Here is a 20,273-nt window from a genome sequence, read left to right as displayed (position 1 = left end):
TCAAAAAAAGTTATAAAATAAACTGCAAAATATTGTCTTTCCTCAACCAATAGTAGAAAACTCTGTACCAAATATGAAATTGATTGAAGTGCCAACATCCAGTCGATGTTATTCTATAGTACTATATATTGTAGAAATGTATGTAAATAAGTTGTATAAATTATATAATTATATATAATTGCATACATAATATATGTAATTATATATATATATATATATGGTGACAAAGACCTCCCCACCTGCAGTTTTCTTGCATTATTTAGAAATTTTGTTACAGCCGAACAATAAAGTATGTAACTACACTAACACAAAGCACATAAAAACTTATAACTCACTTTTGACAGGTAAATATTCTTTATTTCTAACATCATTTGAACTCTGCATACTTCTTCCCTCAAGAAGCATGACCGTTATTTGTGCAACTTTGTTTAGACACTTCATTCTTATGTTGTCTCACATTTAAATTACAAAGGTACAGGTGATATATATGGCATACACCATCATAGAGAAAAAAACTGGTTTTGTAGCACGCACTGTATTCACATTTCATATCTCTCTAGTTCACAAGGACTGCTTGCTTAAGATCCCAAAACTTGAAACAAGGTTACTGTAGATTTGCTGTAGAATGTGTTTATGAATTATACTTTGTCTACATTGGCTCTTTTTTAAGCTACTTTTGTGAATTCACAATAAAGTGTTCCATATCATAGCATAATCAGAAGTCTTAATATAGATTTCGTGAATGCCTCCTTTGCCCAAATTTTTAGGAACAAAGAGCTTAAGTACTGTACTTATTTCTTTGTTCTTTGAAGGTATTTTGATCATTATATCAGGGACAATTGTTGTGTTTACGTGGAACCTACTGGTGACTCCTGTTTAAACAAAGACCTCCCCACCTGCAGTTTTCTTGCATTATTTTGAAATTTTGTTACAGCCGAACAATAAAGTATGTAAATATAATTTCAGAGATGACAATTTTGGTACCTGAATTTTTACTTCATTGTAACAAGGATTTCGTTATAAACATGTTTGTTATAATGGGAGTGCACTAGCTGTACTATCACAATTCATTTTGACAATGATGTATTTGGCAAGCAGCTGGCATTACACGAAGACACACAAGCATCTATGTTGGTGGAATCCTTCTGGTGCTGAGCTCTCAGCCTTACTTTCATATCCTCACATGAGACACAGAGGGATGTAACTATCGGTACAAAATTGACCTTTTTTGAGAACTTATGCCCTTCTGGCTCTCACCTGATGGCACATGCTACAGAAGGCAATAGCTGAAAGTTCAAAAGGTCAGTGGGATACTGACCCAACTTCCTCTCATCCTGCATCCTGTTTTTATTTTGTTTGACCGATTACTCTCCACTACCTTGTATTGTCCATCTCTCCCTTTTATCACTTTGTTCTGATCTTGACCACTGACCCTTTTAAGTATATGTCCTTTACAGATGGATGGACATTAGGAAAGGATCCCCACAATATGCAGATTTGGGGAGCCTGCAATTAATTTCATCCTCATAATATCACAACATTCTCTACTTTTGACAATGTATAAACCACACCTCCCTGTATAAACTGAGCACTGAGACCGACACAACAGATCCTGTACAGTTACTGATACTGAGGATCATTACCTCATTAATCTGGCTGTGCAATTTTAAATTCACTCCTAACCTTGGGGGGGGGGGGGGGGCGCTAATCTTGGGGGCTAAATTGGCCAGTCCTTCAGATCTCAGTCATTTATTGACCGATTGTGACAAAACATGGTCTGTCAGTGTCCCATCACGCATTCAACAAGAATGCACAGTTAAATTAATGATATCTGTAGCTATTCTCATTCTATCCAATGAATTATGTAAATATGCTGATTTCTCTTGCAATTCTGAATTTTCCCGTTGCAGGTACGACATCATCTGGAGTAATCTTCTTTCTACTTGTAACAGAAAGAAAGGTGATGTTCAGTGATTATTTTGACAATATGCAATCGAACATTGGGAAATGATTATGCATATTAGAGACAAATGAAATTAACTCCCTACAAGCCTAAATCTTTGAAGGGTCAGCTGCCGGGGTGAGAGAAAATGCCTCCCTGCACAGAGCCCTCGCCTGGTCCGAGAGAGCTGGACCCCATCCGTCCTCTGGCTTGATGCAGACTGAGGTCTTCCCTGAACTCTGGTGGGTGGTGACCTCCAGGAGGATCAGCCCGCCGGACAAAGCCTGCACAGATACAGAGCAGAAAACCACCAAAATTGAAATCTTTAAAGAAGCTTTTATGAAATAATTAAAGAAGACTGTAAACAAGTGTCTTTTATCTTCCTGTTAGCACTTGTACTGTTGCTTCTTCCATTACACTAAAATGTTAAATGGATTGACACATATGGTTAACATAACATGTCATCACTGGTGAGCAACAAATATAATACAGTATATAAAAATAACACTGATTTGTGTGAAGAGTACTGAAAATGTCTAATAGGTCTATTTTACTAGAAGCACTCTATATAAGTCATCATAGCAAAATTGTTTATTCATTTTATCATAGCAAACACTAGTCAGTTCTACACAAACTGTATATCTTGGTACATGTACCTTTAACACTTGAAAATAATAGAAAATTGACAGCAAATGGCGAAGGAATATCACAAATACGTTCACTAAGAAATCTGGACAAAGATAAATCATAAACCATGCAATTTCATTCTCTAGGACAAAGTCCTGAAAAACTTTCTTCCCCATGCTTTGGTTTTTACAATCCTCTACATAAAAATCAATTAAATTGGATAAATTGATTTTGCTGATGCAAATTAAAGGCTTCTTATGTGCTCATCACAAGAGGTATGTTATGGTTTGGCATATTTTATGTTTTTCTTTCTGATAAGAAAGACTCCCATTATATTCACTACAGCAGCACTACAAACTGAACCAAAGCCAGTTCATGGCAGTGATCTATTTAAAAAAGACCCTTGACAAATCAAATACTCTGCACATTTTGAGGATACCTTTGCATAGAGGAATGCTCTCCAGGGGTCAGCTTCTTCTGGTGTTGATGCCATGGTGTGGAATCCTAAGCTGTTAAAGGCCTGGAGTAGCGCTGATGGCTTTCTCTCTCTCCCAGTGGATGCCTCCAAAATTTCACTGAGGGAGAAAAGTTGGGTACCAGGCAGGCTCATAAAGACATTCAATGATTCCCACAACTGACGTGGTAATAGCTATGAAGATGGAAATAATGATGGAGATGATTATGATGATGATGAAGATCCTTATATTGATGGCACTGATAATGATGATTATGGATACCAATGACAAGAACTTCTATGTTTCAGCCTTTATTTCCAAGGTATTGTCAGGATCTCATAAACAGAATGGGTTATGGTAGCTCTATAAAAGTTACCCGAATTCACTTCTTTCTAAAGCATTTCATTGTTATAGTGCACAATTACAAACAAATCCAAGCACTTTCATTTGTTTGCTGGACAAGACAATACTTGGTAACCAGCTTGAGATTAATCAATATGGAGAAATATGGACACGATTGTTCAAATTAATGACTCTTGCAGAAGTTGTTTTTGTTGAAACTGATTGACAAATTTCATAATGTTTATGTCAGTGAAGGGTAATTTGTCAATCAGTCACAATAACAACACACATGCTGTGGAAGCCCTCGCCACTTCAAGTGAGAAAAAAAAAAAGCAAAGAAAAACTGCCTCAGACTGAAAGAGGCAAGTCTACATCACACATGGAAGCATACTTCCTGCACAATGTACCTGGTTGTCCATGACATCCACTTCTCCTCAAAGGCCTGAGCAGAAAGGGAGAAGTCCTCATCAAGCACTGCTTCCTTGGTCTGCTTTGGGAGAGGATCAATAGAAGATGCACCCTGAAGACCAGCCATCCCAGGAGCAGCTACCTCTTCCATCAAGCTTGGACCATCATCGGGGGCAACAGAGACAGGAGCAGAAGTGGAGCTGGATGTGAAGGGTGAAGATGAGGTCGGAGGAGCAACATCAGAATCGCCAATATCTTTCTGGGATGCGGATGCGGAACCAAATGTGATTGATTCTGTCCCAGATTTGCCGTTTGTTGTCTTGCCTTCATCCAGCAGGGTTAACTCAGCTTTGACGGAATTCTCTTTTCCCGCTGAGGCTGTTCCTGGATTCACAGGTGGTACAACATCTTTTCCTTCTGAGTCTTTCTGGAGAACATTCTCGACCGGTCCAATCACACTCTCATTAACACCAGCATTATGTGCACCTTCTCCTCCCTTCAAATCTACTCCCAATAGTTCCTGCATGTGACCTCCAAATGGTCCTTTGTGACCTCCAACCTCCTCGGTGTCCAGATCAACTAATGTTCCCTCCATGGTAGCCTGCCTATCGTGAGGTGTAGCACTTTGGTGAGATGGAGCGTCATACTTCGACTTCACAGATGACTCATCAGGGAGTTCATTATATTCAGCAGACGTACAGCCTGGCAAATGGTATGATGTGAAAAAACAATTGCTTTCAAAGACTACATTGGAAGTGGCAATTGTTTTCGGAAAGAAGTAGGCTTCAAGTCAGAGCTCATATATACAAATGAACTTGTTACAAAAGTAATTGTATAATTTCAAACTATGACCAGACACCACTGTGAGAGAAGTGGAGATATGACTCCATTTTAAAGATGATTTGACAAGGTTTTTCAATACAAAGGGAAATAATTCATCAACTCCAACAGTGGGTGGATTGATGTGAAGCATTGGTCACATCTACACTATCTTTGGCTTCTTGAAGTTTATTGCGATCTTGATCTCTACTTACTGTAGAAATCAAGCACATGCACATGCCAGGGCCACAACACGCTGTTCAGGTGCTACAAGGTGTGATAGATCAGATATTTTGAGGAAATTGAAATAGTTGTAGGTAAATAAATGAGCATTCCCATAGGATTTGATTTCACATCCACTCACCAAGTAGCATTCCAAACGTGTTGAAGAGTTGAATGTCTTGCAGTCTGTCACCCTGCTGTCGTCTTTCAGGCGGTGGCCGCAGGCTCTGGGAGGAACATATCACTGCCCTGGCCTGAAACAACAAGCAAAGATTTCCAACAACAAATATTTCCAAGTCTTAGCAAATCACTGGGAAGGCAATTCTGCTCACTGTGTGTGAGTGAATTGGTTCTATAATGCCCCATGTCTTGATTTGGGGGTTAACTTTTAAATGGATTTTTATGATTGCCTAATAGATATTGCCACTTACACACACATTCACTGCACTAACACACAAACACAGCAACTCTGGCGAACATACATGCACTCAAGAGCTCCTGCTTGTGCTGAAGAATCTAGGAGACTATCATCAGATTTAGATTTTTATAGTCTTCATGTGAAGACATCTAAATAGATTCTTCCAATTTGCACTGCTCAACTCACTGCATGTAAAGGACCATTTACGATATTAGGGTACAAATGATAGATATATAAGCAGCCCAAACTATGCATGCAGCCTCCCATCTAAAGAAGCCACCTGTTCATAGCAACCACCTGCTTTATGAGACCACTGTAAGCTACCCTAGAAAGAAATTGCCTCCGCAAGGCTTGGCACACAGGGGCTACCCATCTCCAGCAAGAAGCCATTCAATTTGTTTCTCCATGGGTAATACATTGTATTTCATTGTGGCCACATATTTCATGTTGAGCCCTATCTGTTGGTACAATGTATATCGTTGGCCTCATGCCAGAAGGGCCTTAACACCATAGACTTTGTACACTGTTAGGGCCCTTTTGGCATGAGGCCGACGATATTATCTATTTGCTCTTCTTTCTTCCACAGTTTGGACATCTCGTATAGCAGCCATTTAGGCCCAGGCATATGGGTAACTCTGTGTGACAGGAACTTTAAAGTTGATACCCTCTTTTTTTCCTCTCTCTGTCCCTTTAGTATCCATTGCAAAGATGCAACAATTAGTGACATCTTTTGACCTTGTGCATGTATATTTCGTCTGTTGAGAATGAGAAGGGCGTTAAGTTGTCTTGAACACTATGGCCCGAATTCAAGAAGGTGGTACAAAAGAAACCATGGTTTAAACCATGGACAAAAATCATGGAACGCCAAGTGTCGCACAGAATATTTCGTTACGAAATTGGTCATTTCGTTGACAAAATAACCGTTTCGTTAACGAAATTATCATTTCGTGGACGAAATGTTCATTTGGTCACAAAATGTTGTCATTTCGATACAAAATAATCATTTCATTGACGAAATGACTGATTTTGTAACGAAATATTCCATGCGACACTTGGCGCTCCATGATTTTTGTCCATGGTTTAAACCATGGTTTCATTTGTACCACCTTCGTGAATTCGGGCCAATGGGTTACGTGGCAACTTAACACCCTATATCATTCTCAACAGACGATTTGCAAAGGGAGACATGCATGTACTATGTAAGAAATTAAATGGGGTACAACCTATTCAGAGATGTCACCTATCTATACAGGACAGATTTTATGTCTCACTTGAATGGCCACAGTACACAACTTTGGTGGTATAAGTACTTTGCATTGTCATAAATTGTTGTCACCTTTTTAACATCAGTGTTCAGTATCTTGTAATATTGGAGGGCTTTCTCACGGAGGATGACGTCTTTCTCTGTCTCTGGAATCAAAATGAAGTAGAAAAATAGCAAACTGAGGATTATCATTACAAATCAACTATTACTGTCTCACCAGAAACACATGAACATGCTTACTTTCTGTTTTTTTACCTAAGACAACTGGTAACATACCCAGTCATAAAGTAAGAATGTCAAGGAAAGTTGATACAGGGCACTTCAGTTACAAAAAAAAAAAAAAAAAAAAAAAAAAACATAGTTACAATGAAATTTCCTTACAACAAAGTAAAATTCAGGTCCCAAAATTACTATCATTGAAGTGTATGGTGGAATATTCCCTTCAGTTTTAGAGAAATTTTAATTTAATGAAAGGACATTGCTGGTCCCGAGGTCTTCATTGTAATGGGAGTCGCCTGTACATTATGAGTTGATGCTGTCAATCACATGTGAGACAATCCAACATGCTGTTCTCAAGGTGAGAATTAAGGTGCAGCAAGCTAAGTGTTGACTGAGGGAAGCTTAAAGTTCAAAGCCACTTCACCCCAACCTTTACCTGCACAATGTTGAAGAATGGTCGCCAGGCAGTCTTGACACTCTGCGGGTCGGGTGAAGAACAGCTTGGTGACGGCTGTCAGAAGCTGACCTTTGACCTCTGCGCTTGTCTCCTCCATGATGTTGTCTATTGCACTTTCCAGGAGGTACGGGGCATCGGGTTGCCTCTAATGGGAGAAAATTATAAAACAATATGTGACCCGCTACAACAAAATGGTCCTAAAGTCGCGCACGGTCGAAGCCGTGAAAATCAAGTTTGAAGTTAGAGCATCAAAATTGGTCAAAACTTACGATTTTCTGAATTTGACATATTATTAGAGTCTGACATGTCTTCTATCATCTGTCGAAATTTTGAAGCAAAATGATGAAAGGAAAGACCAAAAAATTGCGTTTTTCTCGGCCATGTTTTTTTGGCATTTCAACGAAGCAGAAACTGGTTCGAACATTTGGATTAACCGCCACACATAGGCTCCGCCCCTAACAACGACCAGAGTGATCTCATTGGTCAGTTTGCTGCTTGCCGCTAACCGAGGCGTGAAGCTCGCACACTGCCCAGTCGACTGGTGCATGTGGGCGGGTTGCGCTATGCCTAGCCGCTTCTCCTGACATCCTGGTCACTGATTGGTCGCTGAGGATACCGCCGACGCTGTGTTTGAACGAGCATTTCGGGGGTTGCCAGGGCTTAACTTCTATTGTCCGGAGGTGAATACTGACTTGCGTGTCTCTTGATTGTGATTGCGTCGCAAGGAGAACTTTTAGGGCGCTTTTTTCGAAATAGTGATTTCCCAGACGTCTTGACATGCTCTCTTTTAAACATCGATATCTCCGCAGCCAATTATTTTTATAAGACGTGTTATATATCAATTTAAAGCAGAAAGATTAGGGAATTGTGTCATGCAATTTTCAAATAATCGACCTCGTCCGACTTTAAGATCATTTTGTTGTAGCGGGTCACATATATACAACTTGAGGATTAATTGATCAGTTTTTTGCGCATCGTCATTTGCATTTGCACGCTTCAGGCATCCTAAATAATTCATTAAGAACCTGGTGATAATTGAGAAAAAAGAATCTTTTCAGGTCATCACATACAAACATTTTCAAGCAATCATGTTTCAATGCATCAGTGAAGTTTATCCAATTACCTGTACACTGCTCCCACCTCCTTGCTTCTTACCTGCATTACATTCAAATTTGAAAATACTTGTAGCTTTTTGCCAGAACGGTATCACCATCAATTTGAAAACTGAAAATATAGCAAAAGAAATAATCATGATCTTCCCAGCGTTACTATGTTATACATGTAGAATGTTATGCCTGGGTCATTAATAAATCATGGCATGTAGCCACTGCAATGAGCACAAATCTCTAAACTTTCTTCCAAAAAACATCAAATGATCAAGTAGTTAAATTGATGTGGACCATGATTTAGATCTAATTTCTCTGCATAAAGATAACATGACATGAGCACAGGTAAGGCTAGTCTCCTGTTTAAGACATTACACTGACCTGCCCATGATGTCCAATCAGCCATATCATAGCACACTTGCTCTCTGCATCTTCCAGTTGCGTCCAACAGGCTGGAATTGAGTCTAGGACCTGGTCCACATAGTCTTGATACTTGCCTTCAAATGACAGCAGGTCTGGTAACAAACATCAATGAAGAATAATAGATGGACTTACTGTCATTCCATATAATATTCTGTCACCAAAAAAGGTCATCTAGGAGGAAAAGGGCACAGATTCAACTATCTGGAAGAGTTTCATGAATATCATTTACAATTTGCAGAAATCCAATGAAAATTGTGTTGTTTCTACGATGGTTTCAGCAAGAAGCTCAACAATGTGCGATGTGAGGATGAATTCATAACTTAAAGATAGATTTCACTTTCTTGGACTCCGGTTCACATTAGTTACACTACAAGCACAGTCATGCATTCTGGGCAGCTTGTGAAACTTAGCATAGACTTATGTACCCAGTGAATATTGCAACTTGCTTTTGGAAAAGACTAATGTGAACATTCACAAGGTTACTGTTAACAAGAACAGTGCACTCCCATTATAAAAAACACAAATACAACAACACTTCAGTAAAATTTCGGGTCTCAAAATTATCATCACTGTATCTGTATATATTTTATATGTTCAGTTAAAACAAAATTCCATACAATGACAGAAAACTGCAAGTCCTGAGGACTTTGTTATAATGGGAATTGCCTGAATCACCTGGTTCCAATGCCTTAAGGATGTAATGTTCATACCCATGAAATCATCCTGACATATGCCTACATTTCTGACAATTACAATATTGTCAAAAGCTAGATTCACTACCTTGCATTTCCACCAAGACAGCTGAAGACACATGGTCTATCCTGAGCTGTAGGAGGTTAATCAGAGCGTCCATGCAGGGGGCGACAAATGCAGGATTACGGTGGGATATTATACCGAGAGCTCTCACTGCATGCTGCCCGAATCTTGTTGACACATCAAGGCAATTCACACTGTCATACGACCAAAAGGCAAACACAATACAAAACACAACCAAGAAATATACAGATTATTCAACTGGAAGGGATGATTGACATTTTGACAACTGATATACAGATTATTCAACTGGAAGGGATGATTGACATTTTGACAACTGTACATGTATGTGTGTGTAGAGCCTAATGTAGCTATGGTGGAGCAGCAAAAAAAAAAAAAAAAAATCACTATCAAATTACATCTCCAAATCATTCACATAAATTATAATCTATCTCCTCTATCATGTAGTCATTCGATTACACTGTACTTGACATTTATATTTGGTCAATTCTTGCCATCTGTGAAATCAATGTGGATGAAATCATTTCAGGCAATCTGCAGACAAAGTTATTTCCAAGTTTACAGAGATAATAAAAGTTTACCATTGATTTACTGTTCAACTTTCAACTATCTCTGCTGAGCATACATCAATGAAAAAGAGATATAAAAGATCACACAATCACATCCCAGAAAAAGATTCTCGAACAGTGTGGGGCCATCTGTGATGCCATAAATGCAAAAAAAAAAAAACACACCATAAACAGTTATCCTGCATAGATGCCATCGTCTAAAAACTATAATCAGATTCCTACCAGACACTATTTTAAACAATTGTTCGACATCTTATCAAGCCCAACATTTATTCAGGTATCCCTTCTGTACAAAGCTTCTATCTGCTTACTATGAAAACTGCTTTATCTTGGAGAAGAATTTACTTTGTCCAAAGCATTATATCACAACTGATTTAATATTCTAGGGAAACACACCAATCTCTTTTTGAGGAAAGGCATTTTACAATGCACTGAGTAAAATTCTACTGCCAAAGTTTACTTACCTCAACTCCCCAACAATATCCGCAACATTGTTCTCTGTGGTGAGTTCCACCAGTAGGTCGATTCTCTTACATCTCAAGTACAGAGGCTCATTGTATCTTGTACACAAAAGATAGGAGAACAGAATGTTACTGTACATACCCATTTCAATCAACACCAACAGTTGAGTTCTCATTCATGAACTTGATTTGTGAAACATTAACCATCATTTGATGTACTTTCAACAGTGAGTCCTGGGGATATGAACTACAAACTCATTAAATCAATAGTGAGACATATCCCTCTCTCGTTTCTCCTTTTGAGCACAATATGGACATGAAAGGTCTCACAATAACAACTGCTGAAACAATATCCTGATGTAAAGTCTCTGGAAGAATATACACAGACCCTCAAACATCAAGTTCAAACAATTACAAACTTGCAACTAATTGACAGATTTGTTGCTTTAATTACTACTAAAACAATTACTACTAAAACACTGAATGATAGAAGCTTATTTGCATCAATGAAGGGCAAGTTGTCAATCAGTTGCAATAAGAACAACTCAATGTAAGAATTCAATGATTGAAAACTTGCATTGGAAACCCATTGAAAACAGAAACATTTTCACATTTTTGCTCATCACTCAACATCTGTACCTTGTTTTATATAGATGACAAACTGATGTAAAAATAACACTGGCAAAATATAAAATTTTGCATATATTCCATACTCATGCATGCTTATGATAAGTTACACAAGAGTTAGACAACAGAATTTAAAAATTATGTAACTAGTGAACTAACAGCTGTTGATGGGATGTTTACAGGAAACATGACTATTATATCAGTGAAACAGGACATCACACACAGAACTCTTCTGCAACGCTGAAGCGTAGCTCCTTCACAGCATATCTGTTTTTTCATTGACTTTGTGTTTCAACACACCAAGAATGGAATAATATACTTGCAGCATGGTAAGGGGGCATAACAGCCACCATTTAACCTGACATCATATACGAGAGAGACTGCACTGTAAGGAGCCCACGACAACACCCTTTGGGGGACTCACTTGCAAAAGAACTTCTTGAAGTGTTTGCTCAGCCCCAGGGAGACCCTGGCAAGGAGGCCTTCGAGATGACAGAGGGCAGCATACACAACGGCAGGCTGAGTACTGGTCAGGTGACTTAGTAGGACTCCTGTATGTACATATGTATGGATCAAAAATTCCTGTTACACGTATGTACAGTCTTCAGCATGTGTAAACCATAGAGTGCCAGCTTGGCTGGAGTGTTCCTCAGACAGTGAAGTGAGTGCAGTGTGGTTTCAGGTTCGAATACAGTGACAGGGGTGAAGATGTGTTACAAGGTGCCTTGGGCACCATAATAATATGGTTGGAAAGCACTCTGGCAAAACAAACAAACAAAACAAACAGACAAGAACAAAACAACAAACATAAGAAAAGTTTATGTCATTGTCATGATTGTTATTACTGTTATTTGCTGATTAAGATTATGATAAGTTCATCATCACTGTCATTATGATCATAATCTAATAAGTTGTAGGAACAGTAGCAAAAACAATATCATTATCATTACTTCAGTTTTGTTCATCATCTGTAATTTTATCAATGACACGTACATTCTCATTTTACTTTCCCGATGGTTAGGTTTACAGTTAGGAATCAAGGATTTCCTTGTGGAACTTGAACTTCCTATGTTTCGGTCTACTGCAAACTATGGGAAGAATTCTTTCTCGGAAACTTGACGAAAAATCTTACTATACCTTTCAGTCTCCTAAGAACATCCTGGTGGACCTGAAGCAAGCCAGCTGTTAGGTGTAGCATGAGGTGAATGGCTCCTACGCTTACCCCGCTGCTTGGATGGCGTATACAGCCATCTACAACATTCTGGGAACACATAGTAATGTGAAACATGTGACTAAAAGGCAGAAGACTGAAAGCCTTGCCCCCCCCCCCCCCCCATCACACAACTATAATTAATTTGTGCACATACATTTTTAAGTGTACATGGCTATAATTATTCTACTTTATGGAACACACAGTAGTGTACCTGACTGATATCAAGCACTGTCTTAGGCCCCTCCAAGAAAAGGATTTGTGCTGAAAATTTTTGAAATGTGTACATGGTGATAAACCATTTCACTTTACACATGACTGAAAGGTAATTGTGCTTGTCTCTGCAACCCCCGTGGTGATATAATGTTTAGACTTGACAAAATTTTCATGACACTCATTGCATTCTTGGGAGGAATACAGAATATCACTTTGCTTTTGGGAGCCAGCAGTCTCTCAGAAAGTCCCCTAAGGCACATTCAAACACTATGGAATGTTTATCAGCAAAAACACTATTCAAATGCATACTCATACTTGCATGATAAAATATTCACAGAACTGCTTTTGTCTGCAAAACGTTGATTAACTAATGGGAGCAACCATTCTCAGAAATAAGTTAACCTTGGTATGTGCACAATTCCTTAAGAAATAATAGTCTGATATTCAGCTTTAAGCAGGTGTGGCAATTAATAGAAAAATATATTCGTTTCATGACTTTTTTCCCCTCCACTGAATGCCTCCGACAACTTTCAATGATATAAAAAAAAAGAAGAATCAAAACTTTAATCACAACAGATTGCCTTGAGAGGTTTTCTTCAACATTAGGTTTGCCATTTAAAACAATAGCATATGAACAGAAAAGCACTGATTTGTTAAGGCTTCACCGAGAACTGAAAGAAAAGGCATATTCTCCTTCTGCATGAATTCACAATGAAGGAAGCACATCAGCATGAAAGCGTTTTTGAGTGCATCTTTAGTAACATTTTCAGTAGATGTGGCAATGAAGAGTAATTGTTCTATTTCATTGTTTTAGTGAGTGCTTGATGCAACTTACCATAATGTCAAAAATCTCTTCCTCTTTCTCCGGTTTGTATGACAGCAAGAAGTGTAGGGCTTTGATCATACCCCATTCTGACAGAGTGTGCAACCTGCAGTCAGAGGGTGTGAAGATGTTGACATTCCTTCAGAGGAACATACAGCATGCAATTATCTTTCTAGTTGTATTCTGCCGAGATGCATTCATCATGCTTGTGGATAAACAAGTGACATACTTGATGTGTTTTTGGTTTTCATAGACAACACAATGAAATATTATAGAAAAAAAAATAATGGAAGGAGCTTACGATTCATTAACACAGATAAATTTGAAATCACTTAATACATGGTATTTACCTTGAAAAGAAAAATGAAAGAAAAGCAAACAAACAAAAACCCTAATGTGGTAAGATCATATTCATGAAGATTCTGAACTTTGTAAAGTGAATTAGAATTGAATTTGAATTTTTGTCTGCATGAAACTTTTGCAAATCTTATGAGGAGCCAAGATTCGCAAAAGTAAAATGCACATGAAAGTGTTTGTCTACACAATGCACTGAATGCTCTAGCAATACACAAAAATTCTATGTTATGAAAAAGGCCATCGGCTCCAGTTCACGAAAGTTTCGTGCCACAAATACTTCTGATTTTACAGAAGTGAGCTGACCTGTTCAGGAGCTGATGGGCCATGTTTTGGCTGACATGAAGAGCACCCTCTAGACTGTGAAGGACACACAAGACGTTGAGCATGACAGTGTTGTCTCTGTCAGCAACAAGCTCACACAGCTGCTCAATGATGTTCCTGTCTAAGGTGCACATATATTAAGATAAAAGGGCCATATCAACCATCAGGAAAACAGACTGCCTTTCTTTCTTTCTTTTTTTTCAATTTTGTGACCAGCTCTAAAAGAGTACCTACTATGTCTATGAAAATCACAAGCAGGTCAACTTAAAGGTTAAAATAGCTGATATTCATTTTACTGTGATTTCATCAAAACTGATTCTTTGTGACCTTCATTGTTAGTTATCTGCTCAAATTCACAGCAATTTTCTTCTCAGGATTACTTCCCCTTTAAATGTTTATGCTTAGTGTTAAACTGGCCCTTGTGACTGTGTAACAAGTATGCTACTGCATGTTTGTCTATCATAAATGATATTTGAGACAGAAGTAGTGCTTCATGTGCCAAACTACCTTTTGTTCTGATTTGGTGCTTGCATATTTTATCAGTCATTGCACACGAATGTGGCTTATGAGACAAAATTGATTGTGCTTTCTTACGTCATCCCAACAGTGTAAGAGGCAAATCTATAAAACAATATGTCCTAAACACACCAAAAAAGAAGTCTCAAACTTGCTCAAAATAATCAACCATGACTTACTAGCAACTCCTGCATGGATTGTGGAAAACCAATTATGCCTACAACTTGATAATATTCTGAATAATTACGCTTCCAATCAACTCAGAGATACGTGCATGCAGGACATTGTATAACAGTTGAGATACTTTCTTTAACGCAATATCAGTATTTTGCCAAAGTCATTCTTTCACAAGCGTACTACACATGTTCTTTACTATATCCTACAAAGTAGTGTATGAAAACTTTGCAATAATCTTTGAATCATAGCTTCTCAAAACAACATGCAGGCTTGAGCACCAAGAAAAAACAGCAATGTGACGACGTTTGATATATTGCAATGTAACACTGAAGGAATGGCAACCACATAATGTGAATGCAATGCTTTGTTAGAAAGGGAACACATAAGATAATTATGCATATGAACTATCATGTGTTACCTTTGATGAAGGCAGGATTCAGCTTGTTGGCCTTGAGGCAGCCTAGTACAGCAATGCGACGCACATAGGCACTCTTATCCTTGAGGCCAGCCAGTAGTGGGGGCTCAATGTACTCGAGCAGTAGGGGTAGTCTTTGAGGATACATGACATATCAATTCACTTTACGATTAGAATTATCAAGAATTTGAATCATCAATTTTTTTCTGAACTGCATATATATTACATCAGTCTCTGGTATACAAGGTACATAGTATATTTGTCATAAATTCTCCATTAAATTCCAATTAAAATTCTCAATTGGATAAGCAATATGTTAATGAAAGAAATTCACATTAAATTTTACAGTCATGATTTATAGGCATTAACAGAATGTTGTCTAACAGTTCTTTATAATACAAAATAATATCCACTTTGAAGGCATAATCATAGCTGTAACATCACACTCTCATCACGTTTGTGGGCGGGAAAAAAAAAAGGATGAGAGTGACTATTCCAACAGAATTCTACAAACAACACCGTCACAATCACCATGTCATCTGAATGAAATTGTGTATACAAATATGAAAATCTGGGCAACCTTTGCCCTTTTCAAGTGAGTGACATCTCTTTTAACACCACCTACATTGTATGACATCACAAAATACAAGTACGTGCACAAGTTAACTGAATCTTAGAATTATAACTAAACATAAACTTATCTGCTGATAGTGCCATCTCTGTAGAGTGTGAACACAACATCTTCCCTACCTCAAAGAGCAAAGTGTCTTGAGAGCCATCCCCCTGACCATGGGGTTAGAATCCTGGCAGTCCTTCAGCAGGCAGTTGATCACAAGCAGTGTCAGGCTGGGCTGTTCACACGCACAACAGGCCATGTACATATACACCAGCTTCTTGCTGGGAAGGTCCGAGGTGGCGCAAATCTGAGTCAAGAGCAACAAAGATGTCGTTCTGAACAAAGCATCATAAATGTGTGATTGGACAGATAGAATTCCTATCATATTGCAGCGTGTATCCTCTTCATGTTGGTTCACTGATAATGCTCATGAAGTAATAATCTGGCATAAGGATAAAGTTCTAGATATGAAAAAGCTTTTAAAGGACTTTCAAAGTGGCTCCATTTTTATTCACTTGTCATGGTTATTCTACAAAAAAAAAAAAGAAAAAAGAAAAAGATATTTCTCAGAAAGAACCAGCAAAATTGAGCCACAGTGATACAGTGGAAGTTGCAGACATACATGTATGTCTGATATTTGCTGAATTGAGCTAAAATCAATGTTCAGCTTTTTCTTTTTTTTTTCTTTGTTAGCTTAATTCAACTGTTTAAAGAGAAAATCTTTTAACAATACTAACAAGTTGACCAGCAAAACAAGCAAAGACATGATGTGAGGCAAAGTGGTAAACTGACCTTGACAAGTTCTGGGAAGAGACCCGAGAGGGTAATTCCTTGTGTCATCTGAGAGACTATCTGAGCAAGCGCTGCCCGGAGTTGAGTCGGGTCAGAGTTCGCAGCAGCCTCTGCAAGAGATACTCTGAGAAGAAGAAAGATTTGTTTGTTTGTTGTTGTTTTTTCTTTCCAGCCAAATGGCAACATCACATTCTCCGCACATTCCATGATAGAAATAGCACTTGGTGAACCACTACCTATCTAACTTTATTTATTGTGCAAACTTGAATGGTCAAATTATTGCAGCAAAGAATTGTTTGCCAACATTAACCATGTGTTGGGATTTCTACAAATATCTTAAATGTCAGTCCCTCTATATGCTAACATGAATCTACCACTACAGATTTTGCAAGATGAACTCCAGTACACAGGTTACAGATCCAAAATATTGCAGAGTCAAGTTTACCTATGGTGTTCAAAACAAATCGTGGAAATTAAAGAGCAATTGAGTTATTGAACAGTTTCTTACATGGATCTACAGATACCCCCAAGTCTAGGTTTTTGCTGAATAGTCAGGTCTAATCTCTTGCACGAGTAGGTCATTACATTTCTTGATAATGAAACACTGTTAACTCATACTCTATACTAACTCTACTCTACATAGCAGGGGCTTTGCACTCCTAACCTCAACAGTGGTCAATCATAATCAATGCTAATTAATTTCAACACTACATGTAATCACTCATATAAGTTTCCTGTTCCTGTCAACTCATATTCACAATGATGATAAAACAGATTATTATCACCATCGTTAGAAACTTGTGTTATTATCATTATATAGGAAAGGGGGCAGAGGTAGATAAAAATTAGGTACAACTGTATCTTATTGTCATATACTATGAATCCTCAAAAACTAGATAAAATAAATAGTGCACTATTGCAGCACTGTGAAATCAACCCACCTCAACTCCCTGATGTCATCATCACCATAACCCTCTGATAAAAGGGCCATCTTGGCATCATGTGAGCTGAGGGTACAAAGATTGTTAGATATTTAATGATGATACAAAATACCATGGCCATGTACACGAAATTGAATAAAAGCAGTACAGTATACCAAATATATATATATATATATATATATTTGTCAAATACCAAACTTTAGTGTACAAGTATATTTTCTGATGACCAGATACACATTCAAAATGACTTGGACCTGCTTTCTGAGTGGGAGAAGAGATTGGATATGCTCTTCCATCAAAGGAAATACATCACTCTGCCAGTAACCTCAGAGCTACCAAGTCTCACGCATTCTGCGTGAGACTCAAGCATTTAGGGCCTGTCTCACGATCTCACGCAGGGCACCCATTTTTCTCACGCATCGGGTGAAGTCTGCAATCTGTGCCAAAAATAAGGAGCATAGCTCAAAGGATTCAAGTGATAGTTGCAATTGAAGGTATATTTCCCTTTTGTCTTTCAAAGTTAGTAAAAAATAGTCACTTAAGTATGCACCAGATCGCATCATTAAGAGCTAATAATTCAAAAAAGCTCCATACCATGGGAGGGGTGACACCCTCCTTGTTCGCGTGCGCATGCGCGCGAGCGCCGAAACGCCGAGTCATGAAAATCTCACTCATAAAAATTTTTTGAACTTGACATCTCTGTAACCTGCAGAAGAAAGTTACTCCTATCCGAAGGCAAATATCACTTACATGGACATGTGATGCAAGCTTTGAAGAGTGCTAAATACTTGGGATACTGTATGCTCAGATCTTAGCTGGACAGAGCACATTACCACCATATGCTCTACAGCTAATTAGACCCTAGGCTATATTAGGTGCAACCTCAAGATCTCTTCAAGGATGATCAAGGATGACAGTGTATAAAAGTTAACCCATGCCCACCCGATTTTGGATTATGTTTGGAATAGTACTGTTTGGGACCCCTATTAACACATGTCTGCAACAACATGTAGCTCGCTTTGTCATGAGACATTATCGCAACACATCAAGTGAGTCATCTATGATTCTATGATTGACGCACTGTGAACTAGTGTGGTGGTCATAAGTTGGAAGACTATCACATGAATGACTGCATGTCTTGGAATGCTGGACCATAAAACAATGAAATGGACTTCAGAATGTCATTGAGGCCAATACCTGCAACATCTTTGTGTCAATGGCCTTTACCAGGTACTTAGATGTGGATGAGATGGGAATAAGTCCACCAAACAACATTTTATAGAATGTTTATTGGCACCTGCACCATGGTTCAACCTCTCATGCCACAGGTACGCTCGTCCAAGGTTCAGCCATGCGCCAAAGCGTACATATAAATAATTTCACACTTAGTTCTGCTAGTTCTACATGTAGCAGGCATGGCGGTCAAATTTCGGACAGACGTTGGGTCATTGTTGTGGTTGAGTCATGGGTGGCTTATATTAGCTGGTTTACTCTGATTAACGTTAAAGTTAAAACTTTAAGTGTCTTTATTTCTTGAAGTGGGAATATAAAAAAAAAAAGTCATTCATTTAATGATTTAGAATTTCAAACTTGTTATGTAGACTCTACTTGTTACACACACTGTCATTGGCTACAAATAGAAATAAATTTAAATTTACAGCAAGACTTGCCAAGAGTTCCTCTTGGGACAGCCACCCAAAAGTGAGTGAGTGCATCCGTACGTATCGCAAGCAAGGTTAGGCTAGATAGAGTTGTATAGATCTGCACTGACCCACTGTAGTACGGTACTACTAGTGTATTAAACTAGGGTGGTTGTCCCAAAAGGAACTCTTTTAAAAATTTACGATATAGACTCTAGAATGAAAGAACATGAATTAAATCAGTCATGGAACATGAACTAAAATTAGGGCCTAAATTGCAATGCGTAAAATTTAAAGCTGTTTAAATGCCGACCGCCTGTGAAACTATAAAAAGTGACATAATAATTAGACAGAAAGATCCCTCTGTCCGGAGGAGTCTTTTATTTTTTGCCATTAACGCTCTCCTATACGGAGGGGATCCGTGAAGCCAGACGCAGTCTCCGCGGAACATTCCCCGACGGACAGATACAGACCTAACTACACGCAGCCGCTGTCGCGAAGCGACGCGGCTGCACCTCTATTCCTTCGCAGACGTTGTCATTTTTCAGTGTGGTTGTGCAACTCCTTCTTGAATATCTTTATTAATCGTGGAAAACTAAAATACAAGGAATTATCGTAATCTATGATAATCATTCAATAATCGGTATGCGATTTTTTGTTTAATTACGTCAAAAACTCACCGAAATCTGTGGCTGAAATCAGGTCTGTAAACGTCCTTATTGCTTCACTCCTCATCTGCGTGTTATTTGAATGGCATTCACTCTCGTATACTACAACGTACAACGTAGGTAGTCGGAGAGCTAGAGGGCGCCTATAATAATAATAATAATCAGCTCTTTGTTTGTGGTCGCTCACCAGGATGCAGGGAGAAGTTCCACAGGGCACAGAAGAGAAATACAGTGAAACCCCGTTATAACGAGGTCCGTGGGACCGGCGATATTACCTCGTTATAACCGGTACCTCGTTATAACCGTACGCATCAAAAACAAAGAAAAACATAAGCACGACATCATATACCCATCATTGAAACTTAAGAACATCCTTTGCGTTGTTATTACACTATTATGGATCATTATCATTGAGAGAATAAAGGGAAATTATTTGTGAATTAGACGA

General features: G+C 38.4%; 1 protein-coding gene across 1 annotated transcript; it reads right to left on the bottom strand.

Annotated features, from left to right (window-relative positions):
• Positions 1–331: 331 nt before the first annotated feature.
• LOC140236508 (AP-4 complex subunit beta-1-like) lies at positions 332–17,579 on the bottom strand. The gene is made up of 17 exons (XM_072316430.1): positions 17,518–17,579; positions 16,577–16,700; positions 15,919–16,091; positions 15,172–15,302; positions 14,043–14,181; positions 13,395–13,488; positions 12,271–12,394; positions 11,558–11,684; positions 10,510–10,605; positions 9,483–9,652; positions 8,661–8,794; positions 7,153–7,318; positions 6,570–6,643; positions 4,958–5,069; positions 3,774–4,476; positions 3,009–3,144; positions 332–2,226 (listed from the first exon to the last, which is right to left on the bottom strand). The coding sequence occupies exons 1-17, from the start codon at positions 17,565–17,567 to the stop codon at positions 2,053–2,055; spliced, it is 2,727 nt and encodes a 908-aa protein (XP_072172531.1). The 5' UTR covers positions 17,568–17,579; the 3' UTR covers positions 332–2,052.
• Between the last annotated feature and the right edge of the window lie 2,694 nt (positions 17,580–20,273).

Source organism: Diadema setosum, chromosome 13, assembly GCF_964275005.1.
Source record: "Diadema setosum chromosome 13, eeDiaSeto1, whole genome shotgun sequence".
NCBI classification, from domain to species: domain Eukaryota; kingdom Metazoa; phylum Echinodermata; class Echinoidea; order Diadematoida; family Diadematidae; genus Diadema; species Diadema setosum.
The sequence above is the reverse complement of the archived record's forward strand: the minus strand, read 5'-3'. Positions and strand labels throughout refer to the sequence as shown.